This window comes from Salvelinus alpinus, chromosome 24 (assembly GCF_045679555.1).
Source record: "Salvelinus alpinus chromosome 24, SLU_Salpinus.1, whole genome shotgun sequence".
In the NCBI taxonomy this organism is placed as follows: domain Eukaryota; kingdom Metazoa; phylum Chordata; class Actinopteri; order Salmoniformes; family Salmonidae; genus Salvelinus; species Salvelinus alpinus.
The window spans coordinates 9,599,456-9,620,185 of NC_092109.1; the positions used below are offsets into that span (position 1 = coordinate 9,599,456).

General features: G+C 44.7%; 1 protein-coding gene across 3 annotated transcripts in view; it reads right to left on the minus strand.

Annotated features, from left to right (window-relative positions):
• Positions 1-2,383: 2,383 nt before the first annotated feature.
• The window catches only part of LOC139552080 (tubulin polyglutamylase TTLL11-like), a 44,301-nt gene continuing 25,954 nt past the window's right edge, over positions 2,384-20,730 (minus strand). For all 3 annotated transcript variants that reach the window (XM_071363478.1, XM_071363479.1, XM_071363480.1), the window contains 3 exons: positions 6,631-6,858; positions 6,317-6,423; positions 2,384-4,231 (listed from right to left, as the gene is read on the minus strand). In XM_071363478.1, the coding sequence (XP_071219579.1) occupies positions 3,861-4,231; positions 6,317-6,423; positions 6,631-6,858 (706 nt within the window). In that variant the 3' untranslated portion in view covers positions 2,384-3,860. The remainder of the gene's footprint in view (positions 4,232-6,316; positions 6,424-6,630; positions 6,859-20,730) is intronic.

The window sequence follows — 20,730 nt, forward strand, 5'->3', positions numbered from 1 at the left end:
AGGTCCGATTCAGACTTAGGAAATGTACGTCTTTCCTACACATGCCTTTCCTACGCACTTCTCCGTAGTTGGTATTCCGACTTAAGCACCAACATAAGTTAACGTGCGTTGCAGGCGTGATTCCCTTGAGCGTGCTGAATACATTTAATTAAACCGCTAAAAACTTGCTGGTCAACAGATTTTCTTGTGGAGTTCAATAGGGTTTTCAGTACATTTATCTGAAGCAATTCCTTAACATTTGGTGTGGCTTTTAATTCGAGTTTTCTCAACAGACTCACAATAATTTATGGAGAGAACAGTTCAGAATAGTAGGGGTCAATGAAAGAAATCCATTTAAATACATGCATATTAGTCTCCTTTTCAGCAGATTTAAAATACTCTGATCTTGTATATTATTTAGGGCTAGGAAAACATTTATTAATAGTAAAAAAAAAAATTGATGCACAAAATATATTGTTGAATAAAAATAGTGGTTTGATTCATCCTGAAAATTGCCATATTAAATAATGTTCAATTCACCTCCTGAGTGACGCAGTGGACTAAGGCACTGCAGTGCTTGACGCGTCACTACAGATCTGGGTTCGATCCCAGGCTGTGTCGCAGCCGGCCGTGACCGGGAGTCCCATGAGGCGACACACAATTGGCCCAGGGTCGTCTGGGTTAGGGGAGGGTTTGGCCGGCCGGGACGTCCTTGTCCCATCGTGCTCTAGAGACTCCTTTGACGGGCCAGTTGCATGCACACTGATACGTTTGCCAGTTGTACGGTGAATCCTCCAGCACGTTAGTGCGGCTGGCTTCCGTTAGAGAGCAGTGTGTCAAGAAGCAGTGCGGCTTGGCAGGGTCGTGTTTTGGGGGAACACATGGCTCTTGACCTTCACCTGTCCCGAGTCTGTACGGGAGTTGCAGCGATGGGACAAGCCTGCAACTACCAATTGCAATTGGGTAAAAAGTGTAAAAAATAAAAATAAAATAATAATATTGGAAGGTGCTTAAAGTGTACAATAGGGGTTGAACAGTTAGTTCTATACATTTACTCTAATAATTATCACTAATCATGGAACTGTGATGACAATGTTCCAGTAGTCGTGAACCTTCATGAACCGTGCCAGGCTCCAGGTTTAAACAAGAGTTCCATAATAATTCAAACAAGCTACACTATTGCACAACTTGTAATACGTTAGTCTAATATGATCCACTATTGCTAGGGATCCTCAGGAACAACCACATGAATGTGACAGAAGAAAGAATGCTAAAATAACATTGTAATGGAATGATGCTAAACGTAAGGAAATTGACATTCAAATTACAGTTATAAATGTAGGTTATGGGTATAACTGACGGTTGTTACTGATAGTGGCTAACATTTAACACGATACAAATTGTTTTTAAAAAATGCAGTGAAAAGTCCTGGCATAGAATTAAAACATTTTATAAATCAACTCAGTAGGTTTGGCGCTATACTGTTATTAATTTGCGCATGGCTACTGAAAACGAGGTGACTTCAGACCGTCTACTTAAGTAGGCAATAGAAAAAAAGCCTGTCTATTATGTTCATTGATTGGGTTAAGACGAACCGTCACTCCAAAACTAGCGGACCAATGGAGACTCATTGTCTACGCCTCCCTCTAAACCCCGCCCTTCACGGAAAAATAATGCCAAAACTCGCAATCGAAAAGACTGGCAGTGAAAGCAAAGAAACAGACATTGAAAGCAAAAATACGAGTAGCGTAACCAAAAGGTAGTACATGCAGGGAAGAGCTTTGGCAAAATCTATTCAATAGGATTGGTTGCTACTCTGGTAACCGAAAACGTTTTTTTTTAATTTTTTTTTTTACATTTGTCAGAGTTCAGCTCTCGCTTTAAAATGATCTGCTTACAAGTTTTGGGGTTTTGCTTTTGACATCTTATTTTTGTTTACAATTCTATACATTTAGCTTTCAACCGTTTGGTTTTTGATTTCAACATCCATTATTTCACCTGTCCTCAAATGTTAAAATGTTTATATTTAACTAGGCAAACAAATTCTTATTTACAATGACAGCCTAGGAACAGTGGGTTAAACTGCCTTGTTCAGGGGCAGAACGACAGATTTTTACCTTGTCAACTCGGGGATTCGATCTTGCAACCTTTCGATTACTGGCCCAACGCTCTAACCACTAGGCTACCTGCTGCCTACATTCTCAACTTTATTCTTCATGTTCACGATTTATTTCATTTTGAATTGAATACATATGGCTTGAAATTGACCCCCATACATCTTCATCCACACTGGCGCAGGCAATAAGTATATGCACTGCACATTCAAAACCTATTGGGAGTTAGGAGATCGTAAAAACAACAATCTGTCAATATTCATTCAGAGAACAAGAAAAACCCTTTCAACTGGTTTAAATACAGTCCTTTATTTTGTATTGCAGTGCTATGAACAGACGCACAGTACATCCCAATGGAGGTTATGGTTGAGTATCTATATTCTCAGATGCTATGGTGGAGTGCAGTAGTAGATGGAGCAAACGTCTATAGTAGTGTAGTGTGTGTTCTTAATTATGGGCTTGTGAACAAGCAGCAGCCCATATGGTACTGAAGGAATCAAGATGATAGCTTTAGTGTTCAGTTTCATTCTCCTGCAAGCAGCAACTGTTTATAGGTGACACTGACTGACGGGACTAAATTATGTGGAGAGAAAAAAAACGGAACAAAATCAAGTACAATTCAAACATTCCTATGGATACGGATGACACGGTATTCGTAAACAAGCAGTGTTGAACGACGGCATTCTCCTGATACAGCCCTGGTTCTTTTCTTAGATAACTTCCTATTCCCCATGTAGGGTGTCAAAGCAAAGGAGACGTGCTCCTATTGGGTCTGTGGCGGCCATTTTGACTAACCATCTGTCTCTCTCACTGCTTTTTGTCTAAGGCTGCTATGTTATTGGAGTAGCTGCTGTTATGAAAAGGAGAGGAAATGCCCAGTCCCAAATCAAACCATAGCCCATACAACCTATGCACTTCTGGAGATCTGAGAGTATATGATAGGTATTGGAATTCATTAATTACTTCACTTTGTCTTCAGATAGGCTGTTTTAAGTGTTTTTTTCATATTACTTATATACCATCCAATCTTCTCAGGTGGTCTTCAGTGCATATGGGGTACTGTTGGGCTAAGGGACGATTTGTGATTGGGCGGAACTGTCTGGGAGGATGTCCATTTCCCTTTGGTACAATGATGAGACATCTCATCACTGATTGGTTCTGTGAGCAGGAACAGCCGAATGGCAGAACCGCTGGCCATTACAGTTTATGGCCGTTATCTCAAATACACTAAACACACATGCATGCAAACACTCACACACACATTTGTGCAAATGTTGTAGGTTCTAAAGCTATCGTGGAAATGCTCAGATCCATACCCGCAACATACACTGTGTGTAAAACTGCAGTACGTGTGTGGATTTCCCTGAAGAGAGAGCGTGTGTGTGTGTGTGTGATTGCTCAGTGGGTTGCTCGACAGGGCTGAAGCGAGACACAACCTACCCTGAAGTTATTAATCAATAATTACAACCAACCATCTCCCCCTCTGGACCTGAGTGGCTTTTCTTGACACACACACACACACACACTCCCCCCCTCCATACCTCGTTCTCCCACTTCCTCAACCACCCTGTGGACTTCTTCCTCTTCTTTTTAAGGAAAAGTAATGAATTCCAGAAAAGGCCTCATGGTGCTGAGCCTCTGAGGTCAGCTCCCAACAATCTGTGTCTCTTCTCTCAACAGGACCCCCCGGGGGAATTTGAGCCAGTCTTTGTGTTCCTCTGTTAGGAGTGTGTGTGTGCGAGTATAGCTCCTTAGGCCCCAGTCGGGTCAGTTCTCTACATTGCCCTTGTGTGTGGGCCGTAGTCTCTGATGCAGCCTGTAGTCTTGGGACGAGGCCCTGCGCGGGGTGGCCGGGGAGCAGAGCTGGGGGGCCGACAGAGCCTGGCCTGGGGTGGAGGTTGACATATGGTGGGGGTGTTGAGTCCTGCCTGGCTGGGTCCTGCCGCAGCTTACCGAGCGCCTGGTGGAGGAGGTGCTGTCCTCGGGTAGAGCTCCTACAGGATCCCCTCTTCCCTGGTTCTCCAGCTGAGCCTCACACACCTCCAGCAGGGACACCACCTGCTCCCTCAGGGGGAGCGACTTGAACCGGCGCTGGGCCAGGTAGAAGAAGGCCTCCACAAATGCCTGCAGAGCCATCCCTGAGAGGAGACAAATAGAAGAGACGTGGTAGAGAGGGAGAAGGGTGAGAGGAGAGCGGGAAAAGGAGGAAACATGGAGGTGGAAGAGAGAGAGTATTTGCCGTGTATCAAACTGATTCTCCCTGATCCTTGAGTCACTCTCCAATAATGAGTAACTATTCTGAACAAAAATATAAAACGCAACATGCAATTTCTAAGACTTTACTGAGTTACAGTTCATATAGGAAATCAGTCAATTTAAAAAAATAAATATGTGGCCCTAATCTATGGATTTCACATGATTGGGAATACAGATATGCATCTGTTGGTCACAGATACCTAAAAAAAAAAAAAAAGTAGGGGAGTGGATGAGAAAACCAGTCAGTATCTGGTGTGACCATCATTTGCTCATGCAGCACGACACAACTCTTTCACATGAAGTTGATCAGGCTGATTGTGGCCTGTGGAATGTTGTCCCGCTCCTATTCAATGGCTGTGCGAAGTTGCTAGATATTGGCGGGAACTGGAACACGCTGTCGTACACGTCGATCCAGAGCATCCCAAGCTCAATGGGTGACATCTCTTGTGAGTATGCAGGCCGTGGAAGAACTGGGCCATCTTCAGATTCCTGGAATTGTGTACAGATCCTTACAACATGGGGCCATGCATTATCATGCTGAAACATGAGGTGATGGCGGCAGACGAATGGGACGACAATGGGCCTCAGGGTCTCGTCACGGTATCTCTGTGCATTCAAATTGCCATCAATACAATGCAATTGTGTCCGTAGCTGTCCACTAGCTCTCCCACATCCCTCTTCTTGTCCGTAGCTTATGCCTGCCCATACCATAACCCCACCATGGGGCACTCTGTTGACATCAGCAAACCGCTCGCCCACAAGACGCCATGTAGTCTGCGGTTTTGAGGCCAGTTGAACATACTGCCAAATTCTCTAAAAACGACTTTGGAGGTGGCTCATGGTAGAGAAATGAACATTCAAATAACCAGCTTCTTGACATGCCACACCTGTCGGTATCCACATCAAGATGAAGTCAAACTAATAAATCAACCTAACCACAACACACAGAAGCTCTGACTGTCCTAAACTTAAAACAACCAGAACACACGCAGAGACACACCATCCAGGTAGGTACACTACATCTCTTTAATATACAGTATTTGCACATTGCACACCATTTATTCTAGCTTTTACTTTTTAACCACACGTTTCATCAAACTGTGCTGTGGTTCTCAATAAAACATTAGGATGAGTGGGTGAAACACACAAAGAAAGTGAAAAGGTTTAAAGTGAGGGCGAGAGTTATTTTCCTATAAAGTCTCGTGGAAAGGGGGGGGGGGGGAGAGAAAGCCGGAGAGCGAGAGAGAGCGACTTTCTTCTGAGGTGATAAGGGGCTTTTAGCATTCAGCTAAAGTCCTGAGTCAGCACTTCCCAAAACACAAAACTTTATTATTAATAATAAATACTTGCCTTATCCCTACCCCTACCTACAGTACACAATCCTTCCCTCCCCAACACTGCGACCCAATCATCAGAGAGAGATTGGCTCTGTTTTCCTATTACCCGTAGGGGTAATGACCAAATTCTCACCCCTTGATTTGTCTGGAACCAAATATTCAGCTCACATCTCCTCGCGTTGCGTCCTGCTAAAAACTGTCCCTCCATGCCAGCCGAGCCCAACAGGGGGAAACTCGAACAGCATTCAAGCAATCGTACCGCTGTACCCCGCTCTTCCTCCCTCTTCCTCATCATCCTGCCCCCTCTGCATATTTTCAGGTGGAAGCTGGTGAATTATTCATAGTGGATGCTCTCACAAATGTTGTCACTACGCTGTGAACTCATTTTGATGACGTGAGAGGATTCCGTGAGCAGTTAGAGCCAAAAACAAAACCTGGCCAATTCTAAAAAGGCCACAGCTAGTTCTGCCGGAGACCCGAAGACGTGCATCAACTCCCCCAACTAATGCCTAGTATTTAGTTCAGCGGGCTAACACAATTACGTTTTGTTGTTATTGCTGGGCAGAGTGATTCGTGACTGGTGATTGGCGGGCTGTGTGAGAGGTGACTTGTGATTGGCTGGAGGGTTACCCGCTTCTCTGGAGTCAGGCAGCATGCTGGCCCAGCGTCGTGTGATGTCGATGTAGAGGATATCCACAGTCGCCATGGAGAAGTGACTGTTGCTCAGTTTACAGTTCCTACACACAGACAGACCGCATGGTTTTATGGAGGCTATTGGTTTCATTGGCTAGAAAAAGCACAACGCACCATTGGCAGCCAAGAAGACAAAATAGGTTACTTACTAAAAAGAACCATGCTAAGGAACTAGTTGACAATAAGTACACGCACATACCAATGTAAGCTCTCTAACTCTGTGTGTAGGGGTGAGGAAGAGGAACTAGTACCTGATGAAGGTTCTGAAGCCAGTGGGCCCCAGGCGCATGTTGCCCTTGACCCCCAGGAAGCGCAGGAAGAGGGCAGTGATGCGCTCCACGGTCCGCAGGTAGCTGAACTGCTTGGTGTACTTAGGGAAAACCTGCTTCAGACACATAGAGGGCAGGACACGCCCCTCCTCCCCAGTCCCTCTCACTGGTGACTCCAACATCTCCCCCTGCTGGTGCTCTGGGTAGGACCTGGGGGAGGAGAGGGTTATTGATGGGAAGTGGGTATATCCACTAGATTCACCTATTCTATGGAGGTCAGGTGTGTGTGTGTGTGTGTGTGTGTGTGTGTGTGTGTGTGTGTGTGTGTGTGTGTGAAGACAAAGATAGATTGAGAGGAAGAGAGAGAGAGAGGTTATTTAGGGGAATTGTGTGTTGATAGGAGGTGATCTATGAGTGAATAAGAGCGGTATCCATCTTGTGTAGACGCCTATAGTGATGTAACACTGATGCGGTGTCTGACCCCATGTACCCAGGCAGCAGGGCTGAGTAATGGCCTCTATAGTCCTTCTGGACATAGGAGCATAAGGCCAGCCTAATGAGTCAGCTGGTATACTGGAGAGGAGGAGAAAGAGAGAAAAAAGAAAGAAAGAGAGGAGATGGACAGGGGAGCCGGAGGAAAAGGAGGACGGAAGGTAAGGATATATGGATGGAAGGTTTCACTGCTCTCTGTCGGGAGATTAAATCATCTGTCTATACAAGCACTGTGCTGTGGCTCTTCACTGGAGCAGATAACACACTCATGCCTGGCCCCCCCACACACACACACGTCGCAAATGTCACCTAAAAGGCCAGCAACCAGACGGACTACAAACAAGACAGAAACTAAGTGGTGAAGAGAGGAAGATGCTAAGCTCTCCTCTCCGTTCCTGGGCAGGCAGATGTCTAGGCCTGTCTTAGCGGACCAAGGGAGAGGAGGAGAGAGAAAAGGGGAGCACAACATAACATTCTTACGGTTCAAGTAGAAACAAAAGCAATTATTTCTGAATTATGTTAATGTGATGCAGGCCACACGCCTTACTTTCAATTAGTCTTCGAGGCAGTGGAGGAAGAGGGGGCCGAAGGGAGGAGAGAGAGGTCCAGAGAGGACAGGGTGCAGGAGTTCATCCCACCAACCTTCTAGTGGTGCTCCCATGTACTCAGAGGGACCAGGGGTCTACCACCATTGGCCCACTGTGGCGAATCATTACGATAATGCACCCACGGCCCGCAGCACCCACACAGGTGAAAGAACCCGCACGCACACAGAGAACAAATGAGGTAGCACGCTCAGCACTCTGGTTTAACTTGCTGTAGGTTATATCTTTATTCCTCTCCTATACAAACGGCTGACTATGCTAATGTACGCTTGTGTTTAATGAACAAAGGACAACGTCAACAGAAATGTAAAGCCAATCCGCAAAACCAGTCACAAACACAACTGAAAACAGTTGGGCAGAGTACCACTTCCCGAGAACAAAACATTTGAGCTTACAATGCAATCTCCAATCCTCACTCTCCCTGCATACTACCTCACCTTCGTCTCGTCAGGATACTGAATTGTACAAAATCAGCAGCACATTGGGGAAAAACTGTAATGTTGTTAAAGACATTTAGCGGTTCTGCTCCTTTAGTTGAAGTGGAACAAAAATCACTCACACACGTGTTCCATCAGAGGAGACAAACGCAACTCGCCCTTTCAGAAGCTGTGTAAGAATTAGGTATTTCTTAACTTCCTTCTTTCAGAGGTAGGTGGTTCAGTGCTAGCTCCGCTAGGTAATTAGGAGTTTCGGGATGCCCTGGTTAAAGGCCTAGGAGCAGATTAATATACGTTCACACATGCTGGAAGGAGACGGGACACAGATACATCCCTTAAGCTCCCCTATGTGAGCAATTCATAAACACTCAGCGTTGGCTGTGGAGGATATTCAGCAGAGCTGTAGCGGCAGAACAATTAGTGTTTAGTTCTGAGTGGCCGACTGCTGCTCAGGAGAACAGATAGCGCTTGACATTCATGACTTAGACAAAGAATGTGGAGGGAGGGAGAGAGAGAGAGACACCTCATCCCTCTGCTCACACAGACTAACTCAGATTAACTGTCATGTTTCTATGTCAGACTCAGTTTAAACCCATTCTGTCTCAAGACAGTTCTCTAGGAATATCTTCGTATTTGACGTTACCTATTAGGTTTGACCTTTATGCATTGTTTGCCATGCTTTGATGAATGACAGAAGACAGAATAAGGCAGAAGTGAAAAACATACAATACCAGTCAAAAGTATGGACACCTACTCATTCAAGGGTTTTTCTTTATTTGTACTATTTTCTACATTGTAGAATAATAGTGAAGATATCAAAACTATGAAATAACACATGGAATCATGTAGTAACCAAAAAAGTGTGAAACAAATCAAAATATATTTTATATATTTCAGATTCTTCAAAGTAGCCACCCTTTGCCTTGATGACAGCTTTGCACACTCTTGGCATTCTCTCAAGCAGCTTCACCTGGAATGCTTTTCCAACAGCCTTGAAAGAGTTCCCACATATGCTGAGCATATGTTGGCTGCTTTTTCTTCACTTTGCAGTCCAACTCATCCCAAACCTTCTCAATTGGGTTGAGGTCGGATGATTGTGGAGGCCAGGTCATATGATGCAGCACTCCATCACTCTCTTTCTTGGTCAAATAGCCTTTACACACAGCCTGAAGGTGTGTTGGGTCATTGACCTGTTGAAAAACAAAGCGCCAACCACATGGATGGCGTTTTGCTGCAGAATGCTGTGGTAGCCATACTGGTTAAGTGTGCCTTGAATTCTAAATAAATCACAAACGGTGTCACCAGCAAAGCACCATCACACCTCCTCATCCATGCTTCACGGTGTGAACCACACATGCAGAGATCATCTGTTCATCTACTCTGCATCTCACAAAGACACGGCAGGTAGTTGGAACCCAAAATCTCAAATTTGGAATCAGACCAAAAGGACAGATTTCCACCGGCCTAATGTCCATTGCTCATGTTTCTTGGCCCAAGCAAGTCTCTTCTTATTATTGGTGTCCTTTAGTAGTGGTTTCTTCGCAGCAATTCGACCATGAAGGCCTGATTCACAGTCTCCTCTGAACAGTTGATGTTGAGATGTGTCTGTTACTTGAACTCTGTGAAGCATTTATTTGGGCTGCAATCTGAGGTGCAGTTGACTCTGATGAACTTATCCTCTGCAGCAGAGATAACTCTGGGTCTTCATTTCCTGTGGCGGTCCTCATGAGAGCCAGTTTCATCATAGCGCTTGATGGTTTTTGCGACGGCACTTGAAGAAACTTTGATTGACCTTCATGTCTTAAAGGATGGACTGTCATTTCTCTTTGCCTATTTGAGCTGTTCTTGCCATAATATGGAGTTGGTATTTTACCAAATAGGGCTATCTTCTGTATACCACCCCTACCTTGTCACAACACAACTGATTGGCTCAAATGCATTAAGGCAAGAAATTCAACAAATTAACTTTTAACAAGGCACACATGTTAATTGAAATGCATTCCAGGTGACTAACTCATGAAGCTGGTTGAGAGAATGCCAAGAGTGTGAAAAGCTGTCATCAAGGCAAAGGGTGGCTACTTTGAAGAATCTCAAATATTGTGGTTACGTGGTTACCACGTGTTATTTCATAGTTTTGATGTCTTCACTATTATTCTACAAATGTAGAAAATAGTACAAATAAAGAAAAACCCTGGAATGAGTAGGTGTGTCCAAACTTTTGACTGATACTGTATATTCTGTCCCTGTGAGCTTACGAATGCTGCAGATGTGAAAAGCAGAGAGCGAAAGCGAGAGACAGCTTTACCGATAATTATACAACTATACTATTCGACAGGCCCAGAAAACAACAACGACCAATCTGCCCTCTACAACCTCTCTCAAAACACAAATCAATTATCCACTCAACAACATTTTTTTAATTAGTTGACTGTTAATACAGTCCCAAAGTGTTTTGCATGTCATCAGTCAAGTTTTCAAGATATTGGACTTTCAAGAAGCAAAGTGTCACCGGCCACATCATCATCTAGGAGAGAAATTATGACATTTCTTGTCTAAAGAAAGTGTTGTCCGACTTTGTTTCTACAAACTGGAGAGTCGATTTACCCTGGATGATTATGTGCGGGTGATGGTAACATGGTGGAGGCATGAGAAAGAGTGCACAATAGGTTGAACAAGAGAGGGAGAGAGAAAAGGACAGAGAAGCTATAAAAAAAAAAAAGGAGAAATAGGAGAATGGATAGAGTGCAGAGGAGCGATTAGGGTCTACTGTTGGTACATAGTAGGGCTGAGAGAGAGCGAGAGCGAGATGGAGATGGAGATAATGTCTGTCCATTGGAAAGGGTAACCACTAAGCCCACAGAGCTGAGCTACAGCTAATCAATGACAGAAAAAAACAACATCATTCCCACCCTTTATCCGTCCACTCTCCTGTCATCCACTCCCTCTCTCCCTCCCCCATATCCCTTTCTTTCTCTCGCTCTCCCTCTCCACTGAAATTGCTGTGGTGGTAGCAGAGTGGCCACATAACTCCTAAACCTGCTGTCACACTGCAGAAGGGGGTTTAACCAGCAGCTAGCGTTTCCAAAACACTCCCTGCCAAGCCAACCGTAGCCAGCTAAGGAGCTAAAACAATCTATATTCCACTTTGTTTTCTCACAGCAACTTCGTGAATCTTCACCCTCCAGTAACCGGCGTGAATACAGAGACGAGAAAGTAGCATTGATCAACGATAAACAGCCCTGTTGTCGTTTACTAAAGTGTGCAGCTGACTGATTTTCTACTTGTCTGAATCGGAGCCGTCACTAGGTGGGAAAAGACGGATTTAAAAGACGAAATGGAGATTCAGGCTGAAGCATCCCATTGAAGTTGAATAGGAGTGTTGGGAGAAAAGAGTGATGACGCAGGATAGTGTGAATTTGTCACCAGGCAGTCGGTGTAATCTAGGTTTGGCTTGAAGGAAAGGCAGTCTTCCTTACTATGTGTCTTCTGCCAGTTGGCTCAGCCTCACCTTTTCCAGGAGTTTTAGAATTCGAGAAAAGGCTCCAGTGGCCCAGCTCCACATCAAATCAGCCCGGCAACAAGAAAAGCAGATCCAAACAGAACCAGAGCAGGAAATGCTACAAATGGTCCTCTCATTTGATATAAATATACTTTATTGTCCCCTTGGACAATAGAGAATTCTGCTGCTCCCACATAAATAGAATCAATTGAGAATAACACCCAATCACACACACCCCACCACACAACAAGTTCGTAAGTTAATGTCAGGCGAGGCCGTGACTAGGTGGCAGTTCCACATGAAGAACTACGGGCCAGGCTCCAGTCAGTCATTGCCAACTCCCTCATCTCTACTGTATGTCTCCCCTGTTGTTAAGATGTTTTATTGGGTACAAGCTAAATGTTTATATCTGTTCCGCCTGCATATAGGCACCCTATAACGTCTCCTCGCTGGCTGGAACTCTGTTTTCAGTGCATGTATGGGGTCCCATATGACCTTTCTGGCCTGTGATGATGGTGTCTTAGAGAGAGGGAAGTGTCATGCCTATAAATCTTCCCTGCGGTCTTGGTTAATCTCAAGATTTGGGCTTTGAGCTACACGGTCAGGTTACCAAACCATGTAGCATTGCTGTAGCGTTGACGCCACAGACCCGGAGTTGACGCAGGAAGCGCAGGCGCCCCTGGATGCGTGAGCACACGCTCTCCACAGCGGTGCGCCAGCACAGCCCAATGTCATCGTGGACCCCCAGGTACTTGTAGGAGTTGACCTGCTCAACGTTCCCTCTGTGCACCCCTATGGGGCCCAATGGACTTAGGGGTTGAGGATAATCTCCTCTGTTTTTTGGTGTTTTTTTCTCTCACATTCACTTGTAGGTGATGTTCATCACACCATCTGACGAATACGTTGAGCTCTGCCCTGTGGCCGTTGGTGTCGACCGGAGTGGTGTAAAAGCTCTCTGCCGTCGTTCTCTGGAGTGATGAGAACGCTTTACCATCTGGCAGTCCGACGGACGAATCTGGAGCCCGAGGACAGCGGTTTTGTCCGAGAGCTTAACCGCGTCGTTGTTGGGGTACCTGATGACGCAGTTGTTGTCGTCGTTGTTGTTGTATACAGCGTGAAGAAGATAGGGGAACTCACGCAGCCCTGGTCGTCCCGTGCTGTTGGGGGCGCCCCCAGGGTAAGTGAAGTGGGTTTTAGTCAGGTAAAGCTTCCTGTAGGTTGGGATGTGTGTGTGAAGTAATGACACACACACATACCTCGTTCCGACTCATAAATCGCCCTCGCCGACGGCACAGGACACACGTCGTAGCTCAACGCGACACACACCTCAGCTCACCGTAGCTCAGCGTAACACAGAGTCTGTGCTGAAAGATTAATGTGCTAGGTGAGAGTGCTGCATGTCTGAGTGTGTCAGTGATATCATCAAACCTCTCCATTCTACCTCTCTCTGGGTGTCGTTCGAACCGTAATTATTCATCCTGCCTGTCTAGCTCTCTCACTCCCTCATGTCAAACCTCACCAATGTCTTTCCACGCTCTCAATCTTTTTTACTTTGCCTCAATATTTGACTTCAACACCATCATTAAGTTTGCTGATGACACAACAGTGGTAGGCCTGATCACCGACAATGATGAGACAGCCTATAGGGAGGAGGTCAGAGACCAGAGATAACAACCTCTCCCTCAACGTGATCAAGCCAAAAGGAGACGATCGTGGACTACAGGAAAAGGAGGGCCGAGCATGCCCCAATTCTCATCGACGGGGCTGTAGTGGAGCAGGTTGAGAGCTTCAAGTTCCTTGGTGTCCACAACACCAACAAACTATCATTGTCCAAGCACTCCAAGACAGTCGTGAAGAGGGCATGACAACACCTATTCCCCCTCAGGAGACTGAAAAGATTTGGCATGGGTCCTCAGATCCTCAAAAAGTTCTACAGTTGCACCATCGAGAGCATCCGGACTGGTTGCATCACTGCCTGGTATGGTAACTGCTCAGCTTCCGACCACAAGGCACTACAGAGGGTAGTGCGTACGGCCCAGTATATCACTGGGGCCAAGCTTTCTGCCATACAGGACACCTATACCAGGCGGTGTCAGTTGAAGGCCCTAAAAATTGCCAGACTCCAGCCACCCTAGTCATAAACTGTTCTCTCAGTTACCACACGGCAAGCAGTACCGGAACACCAAGTCTAGGTCTAAGTCAAAAAGCTTCTTAACAGCTTCTGTCTCCAAGCCATAAGACTCCTGAACAGCTAATCAAATGGCTACCCAGACTATTTGCATTTATACATTTTAAAAAATATATATTTTTTACAGTTAGCCAGGGGCCCACTCCAACACTCAGACATAATTTACAAACAAAGCATGTGTTTAGTGAGCGCCAGATAGGGATGGGCAGTAGGGATGTTCTCTTGATAAGTATGTGAATTAGACCATTTTCCTGTCCTGCTAAGCATTCAAAATGTAAATGAGTACATTTGGGTATCAGGGAAAATGTATGGAGTAAAAAGTACATACTTTTCTTTGGGAATGTAGGGAAGTAAAAGTAGTCAAATATAAATAGTAAAGTACAGATACCCCAAAAAACGATGTAAGTAAAAATACATTGAAGTACTACTTAAGTACTTTACACCACTGGTGTTTGATGGGGTTGAGGTCAGGGCTCTGTGCAGGCCAGTCAAGGTCTTCCACACCGATCTCAACAAACTATTTCTGTATGGACCTCACTTTGTGCACGGGGGCATTGTCATGCTGAAACAGGAAAGGGACCCCAAACTGTTGCCACAAAGTGGAAGCACAGAATAGTCTAGAATGTCTTTGTATGCTGTAGCGTTAAGATTTCCGTTCACTGGAACTAAGGGGCCTAGCCCAAACCATGAGAAACAGCCCCAGACCATTATTCCTCCACCAAACTTTACAGTTGGAACTATGCATGGGGAAAATAGCGTTCTCCGGGCATCCGCCAATCCCAGATTTGTCCGTCGGACTGCCAGATAGTGAAGAGTGATTCATCACTCCAGAGAACGTGTTTCCACTGCTCCAGAGTCCAATGAAGGCGAGGGCGAGGTTTACACCACTCCAGTTGACAGTTGGCATTGCACATGTTGATCTTAGGCTGCTCTGCCATGGAAACCCATTTCACGAAGCTCCCGATGAACAGTTCTTGTGTTGACGCTGCTTCCAGAGGCAGTTTGGAACTCAGTAGTGAGTGTTGCAACAGAGGACAGATGATTTTTACGAGCTTCAGCCCTCGGCGGTCCCATTCTGTGAGCTTGTGTGGCCTACCACTTCGCAACCGAGTCGTTTTTTCTCCTAGACATTTCCACTTCACAATAACAGCACTTACAGTTGACCGGGGCAGCTCTAGAAGGGCAGAAAGTTGACGAACTGACTTGTTGGAAAGGTGGCATCCTATGACAGTGACACTTTGAAAGTCACTGAGCTCTTCAGTAAGGCCATTCTACTGCCAATGTTTGTCTATGGAGTTTGCATGGCTGTGTGCTCGATTTTATACACCTGTCAGCAACGGGTGTAGCTGAAATAGCCAAATCCCTAATTTGAAGGGGTGTCCACATACTTTTGTATATATAGTGTATGTCTCTATTCTACATCCTACCTTTGTGTCCTACCTTTCTCTGTGCCATCCTTTCTTCATCCTACGTCCGACCTTTCCTACATCCTACCTCTCTACAGCGTCTAAAGCTGCCTGCGGTTATAATCCACTCTGGTACGTTTGGTTACGGATGTACCTGCGCCATCTGCTGAGTAAGCAACGTCTTAGTTCCCCCAAATGACGCTGAAAACACATTGTTTTTCTGGAGTTAGAGTCCCTGATCAGCGTTTTAAATGCATTCTGGAACAGTAAATGTTGGATAATGAGGTATGCTGAGAGAGTGAGCAGTTATTACTCATTAATAGCCAGCCAGAGCAAGGACGAGGAAAGCAGAAGTGTATCCCATTCCAGTTCCAGTGAAAACTGCAGAGTTGTTCGAGTTGTTATTGCTTTCCTGCTAACATTGTTATTGCCTGTTCTGTTTTGAGCACACTACATCCCCTGGGAGAGCGAGAAGTAGAGAGATGAACAGTACCAGCAGCTATGGATGGGGGGTAGTACGATCTAGGCCTGTATTCACAAAGCATCTCGGAGAAGGAGTGCTGATCTAGGAGCAGTTATGCCTTTTAGATCATAATATTATGTGGACAAATTCCGGATCAGCAATCTGAGACGCTTTGTGGATATGGGCCCTGGCCTTAGAACCACCTTCAGGGTGGGTTTGACACACAGATGTGACCTCACACCTTGATTTCCCTTGGCCACCCTCCATTACTTTTGTTCATTTGTTCCCGTGACGATTCCCAAATCAAAATGTCTCCCATCCATTTTTACACTTCATTTAATATAATTTTGCAGATCATTACTGGAAATCGGACGTGTTTGGCTGCTGTGGAAGGTATGGAGGGGGGGGGGGCGCCTGTCAGTGTGGCTGGTTTAGCATACATCAGATGAAGCCATCGGCAGCAAGTTTTGGCTGGCTGTTGCCATAGCTGCGTCACGTAGTTTAACGATGGGTTTTTGTTCGATAGGCATAGAGTTGATAAACACAGCTCAGGACACACACACACACAGTAACTCATGATTAACGTCTTCTCATTTTGTTCACTGTATCGCCTGGCGCTGCACTGATTGCGTGTTTTAGCAACACATCAAATCTAAATGGCTAAATTAATAAGCATTAGCGCTAGCCAGCCGGGGATAATTAGCGTTTTCCACTACAGGCAACCATCGGACTCTGTCACACTCCATCTGCACAGCTGACAACACATCTCCACGCAATCACCGCCTTACCTGCCTGACACGATCGCTCACATTTTTGTTCCCGCCTGGCAGAAAGCAGGAGGAGTGTGTGCTGTGTGGGTGCGTGCGTCTTATCAGAATACATAAAGGGAACCAAAGCAAAACAATCTGATTTGTTGTGTCATTTTCCACTACTTTATAGTTTTCAGCAGATTTCAGCAGACTGAAACGCTAAATCAAACAGAATTGTGGGCTAGAAGACAAACCAGAAACTGTTGACGGCTTAAAAGCAACTCAATACTCCCGTCCTCTGATATAGAAAACAAGTGGGCTAAAGCAGAAATGATGACAAGGGAATACCAATGCCAAACACCATGACAACTGAATCAAGTCTCCAGAAGGTCATAGCTCTCCTGGTAGTGGGAACCAATGTCATTGGTTGTCATTGGTGTCATACATGATATCTATGGCAGTACTGTAACTATGGCATTACACCTTGTTGAGGAAAATAATCCAGAAATCACTTTACTGGTCAGTTTATTTTCAGCTAACGACGTCACAGAAAGTATGAATCACTCATTAAATATGAAAATACTGCCCTATTCAGCTGTGATGAACGCCTCACTCACTTTTATACAACGGGTTACCAACATATTCAAATAATTAGACATATCTTCATTATTTTGATGAATTTATTCATTCTATTTCATCCGTCTACGAGATATAGTCCCGACACAAATCTAGGGTTGCTACCCAAGCCGGCTGGTCGTTCGTTCTATCGGTTTGGTTGCCATGATGGCTGGCAACGTTCTTATCTCTTGCTTGCTAGCTAGCCAACTTTGGCTAACACAATAAAGTTAAACAGTGCAGCCAGAATAACATCAAAGTAGCTGCATTTACGTTTGTTTAAGCTGTTTTCTAGTGATTTTTTTTTTGGGGGGGGGGGGGCGACATCCATAACAATGAGATAATGATGCATGATTTAACCTGGCATTCACCTTGCTCTCTTGACAGGTCCACTGTTCAGACGAGATAGCCAACTACACAGTTAACACAATCGCTTCAAAAGTAAAGATGGAATGAAAGCAAACTAGCTGCATTTTGTGGTTTTCTATTGATATTTCTTTATGTACATCCATATAAATTATGCCAATTCATGATTTCGACTGGCTAAGAAAAGCTGCCAGCCTGTTTCTTGTCCCGGCATGTTGGAGATCGAACTTCAATATTGAAACAACGTTGCAAATGTTGGAGACAGACGGCAAGGTTATTACAAATCTCTGCTGTTGAAAACCAAATGCGAGACGAAAAGAAAATGGAAGATAATGTCTAGATCCTTTTTACAGTGTAGCTCTAGTATATAAACTGCCTGGCTGAGCTGAAAAGACAGTGGATTGAACAGTCAGATGGAACAGAGTAAAATAGGCATTTCAACATAAGATTTAGCCGGTGTTAACTTGTGGAATAGACACCGGCTGGAATGCGGTTTTAACCAATCAGCATCCAGGTTTAGCCCCACACCTGTTGAATAAAGAGCGAGAGATATGCAGTGAGGATGATCCAGGATTATAGATATATTATACAGGATTATATCAATAAGGTCCTGGTCATGAATATGGTAATAGCTGAAAGGGCATTATCCCCCAGCAGATATTCCTCTCACCGACTCTCAGAGGAAAAACTGACTGATCATAGAAGATATGTGACCGACCGGCTCGATTCGGTCTTATGTAGCAACATGTTCATTATTTTCAGAGCTAGAAAATGGTACATCAAACACTACAGTTGAGGAACAATGGGAAAGTAATTCTGCTTTGAAAGTTGATCAACTTGTAACCTCACATTTGAGAAAATGGCCCTTGAATGTTTTGGTACCTACTGGAGAGCTCTTCTTTGTCTACACCCATTCAGCATCATTCACACTCTCTTAAGCTTTAGCCCCACCCATCTCTTTAAGGATTCAAATGTGAGGCCATGTACTAAACCAGTGGTCATCAACCTTTCCTGAGTCAAAATGTATGCAGAGATCTACTGCTCTGATTTTTTATTAACATGACTTAAAAAATGTAAGCCTATGCAACATTAACCAATTGAAAACAGTACTGTAGCAGTGAGGTTTGTGCAGTAAGCGATAGGTCCAATATATTATCACCGCATACTGGCTTTGCTTGAATTTACCTGCCAATGCATTGTTGTTGGGGACATTTTTTTAAATTGTATTTCAAAAATTTGAGGTAGGCTATACGATCACACCGGTAATAGATCCATTGTTGTATTACTTGTGAGGCACAGCTGAGTGAGCATACATTCAAATAATTCGCTTTTAACTTTACTGGGCTGATGGGCCCTGCATCTGATGGTCAGTCTCAGCGGAGGGAGAGAGCAGCAGACTGAGGGACCGTCTCTCAACATCCCTCCGCTCTCCCTTTCCTCCACTGACCAAAAAGCGTCACCGTCTTCCAGCTGATGGCGAAACTCGAGTCGCACCGCATTATTTCTGCTTCATGCACAATTTCATGTTGTTACTCCTATGAACAGAGAAAGTGAAATATTCCTTGATATTAAAAAAGACCAAAGCCGCTAATAACAACAACACAAGTCTATAGATACACTTTCCAACTCATTCATTATTGCTGCAGTGCTTGTTGTAGCGCTGAGTGGAAATAGGAAGAACACACATTTTATGGTTTATAAAAGTGTTGAATACACTGCAGTGCCTCTCCTCATGGACTGCACTTAAACATGAACTCACTCATTAAAACAGCAGCTCTTTTCTGTATTCGTTGACAGTCTCTCTCTAGTCGTGGTTTTAAAAGTTTTGAAATCTCAATTTTGCATACTTGTTCATCTGAGCAATCTGATTGGCCAGTGGTGACATAGGCACTTGATTTCCTCTAGGCCCACCGGGAAGGCATAGTTTGTACCTTCAGACACATGAAATGGCAACAGTTTGCCTACCCGGCGCACAGGGCAGCTGAATTGGCAGCACCTACTATCAACAGCCCGAGACCAATAAAAAAAAATAGGAACACAAGGCTTTATCGTTGGGTTTCGTACAGAAATGTTTGGCGATCGACTAGAAATGCCTTGGAAAATCGACAAGTCGATCATGATCGACCAGTTGGTGACCACTCTACTAAACAACCAAAGATTAAGACTAACGGCTGGTTTATACTACGGGTGTGTTCCTAAATGAAATCTGGAGTGCCAGAAGGCGCTCTGGGTTTGCATAAACTCAGAACCGTTCGTAAATTCAGAGCGTTTCACTCTCGGAGCGTTCAGAGCGCACACTGGATGCTCTGGCTGAGGTGTAGGGTTGATCCGAGCGTTCTGTCCTAACAGCAGCAGTCAAGCACACAAGCTAACTGGCTAACGTTGGCTAGCTACCTCCAGACACAAATGAGAGAACTGCTCACTGACCAGTTTACTTAACGCAAGAGAGCTGGTTAAGCTGTTTTTATGTTATCCAGAGCGTTGGTGAATACAATGTTGACTGACATCAGCCATACTCAACGGGTGTTGAGTGTTTCGTAAATTTGTCAGTTATTCTGCGCTCTGGCACACTCAGACAAGAGTGCTCTGAAATAGAGTAGATAGCCAGACTGAATTTACCAGCTACGTCAATTGATTGTTGTCGCAGTGACATCATAAACATTCTATTGAAATAGTTACTTGCATTGTGGAGTCTTGTTTTTTGACATGTAGCTAGCTAGCTAGCTAAACAATGAACCATAATCCCAACTCATAACGTTACTACACTGCATGAATCTGCAGGTAGCTAACCAACAGGGTTCAATGTCAGCTAGCTAACATTAGGCTATAACTAAACTCAACAAAAAATAAAAAACGTCCTCTCACTGTCAACTGCGTTTATTTTCAGCAAACCTAACGTGTAAATATTTGTATGAACATAAGATTCAACAACAGACATAAACTGAACAAGTTCCATAGACATGTGACTAACAGAAATGGAATAATGTGTCCCTGAACAAAGAGGGGGGTCAAAATCAAAAGTAAGTCAGTATCTGGTGTGGCCACCAGCTGCATTAAGTACTGCAGTGCATCTCCTCATGGACTGCACCAGATTTGCAAGTTCTTGCTGTGAGATGTTAACCCACTCTTCCACCAAGACATTCCTGTCTTGCAGAAAATCACGCACAGAACGAGCAGTATGGCTGGTGGCATTGTCATGCTGGAGGGTCATGTCAGGATGAGCCTGCAGGAAGGGTAACATGTGAGGGAGAAGGATGTCTTC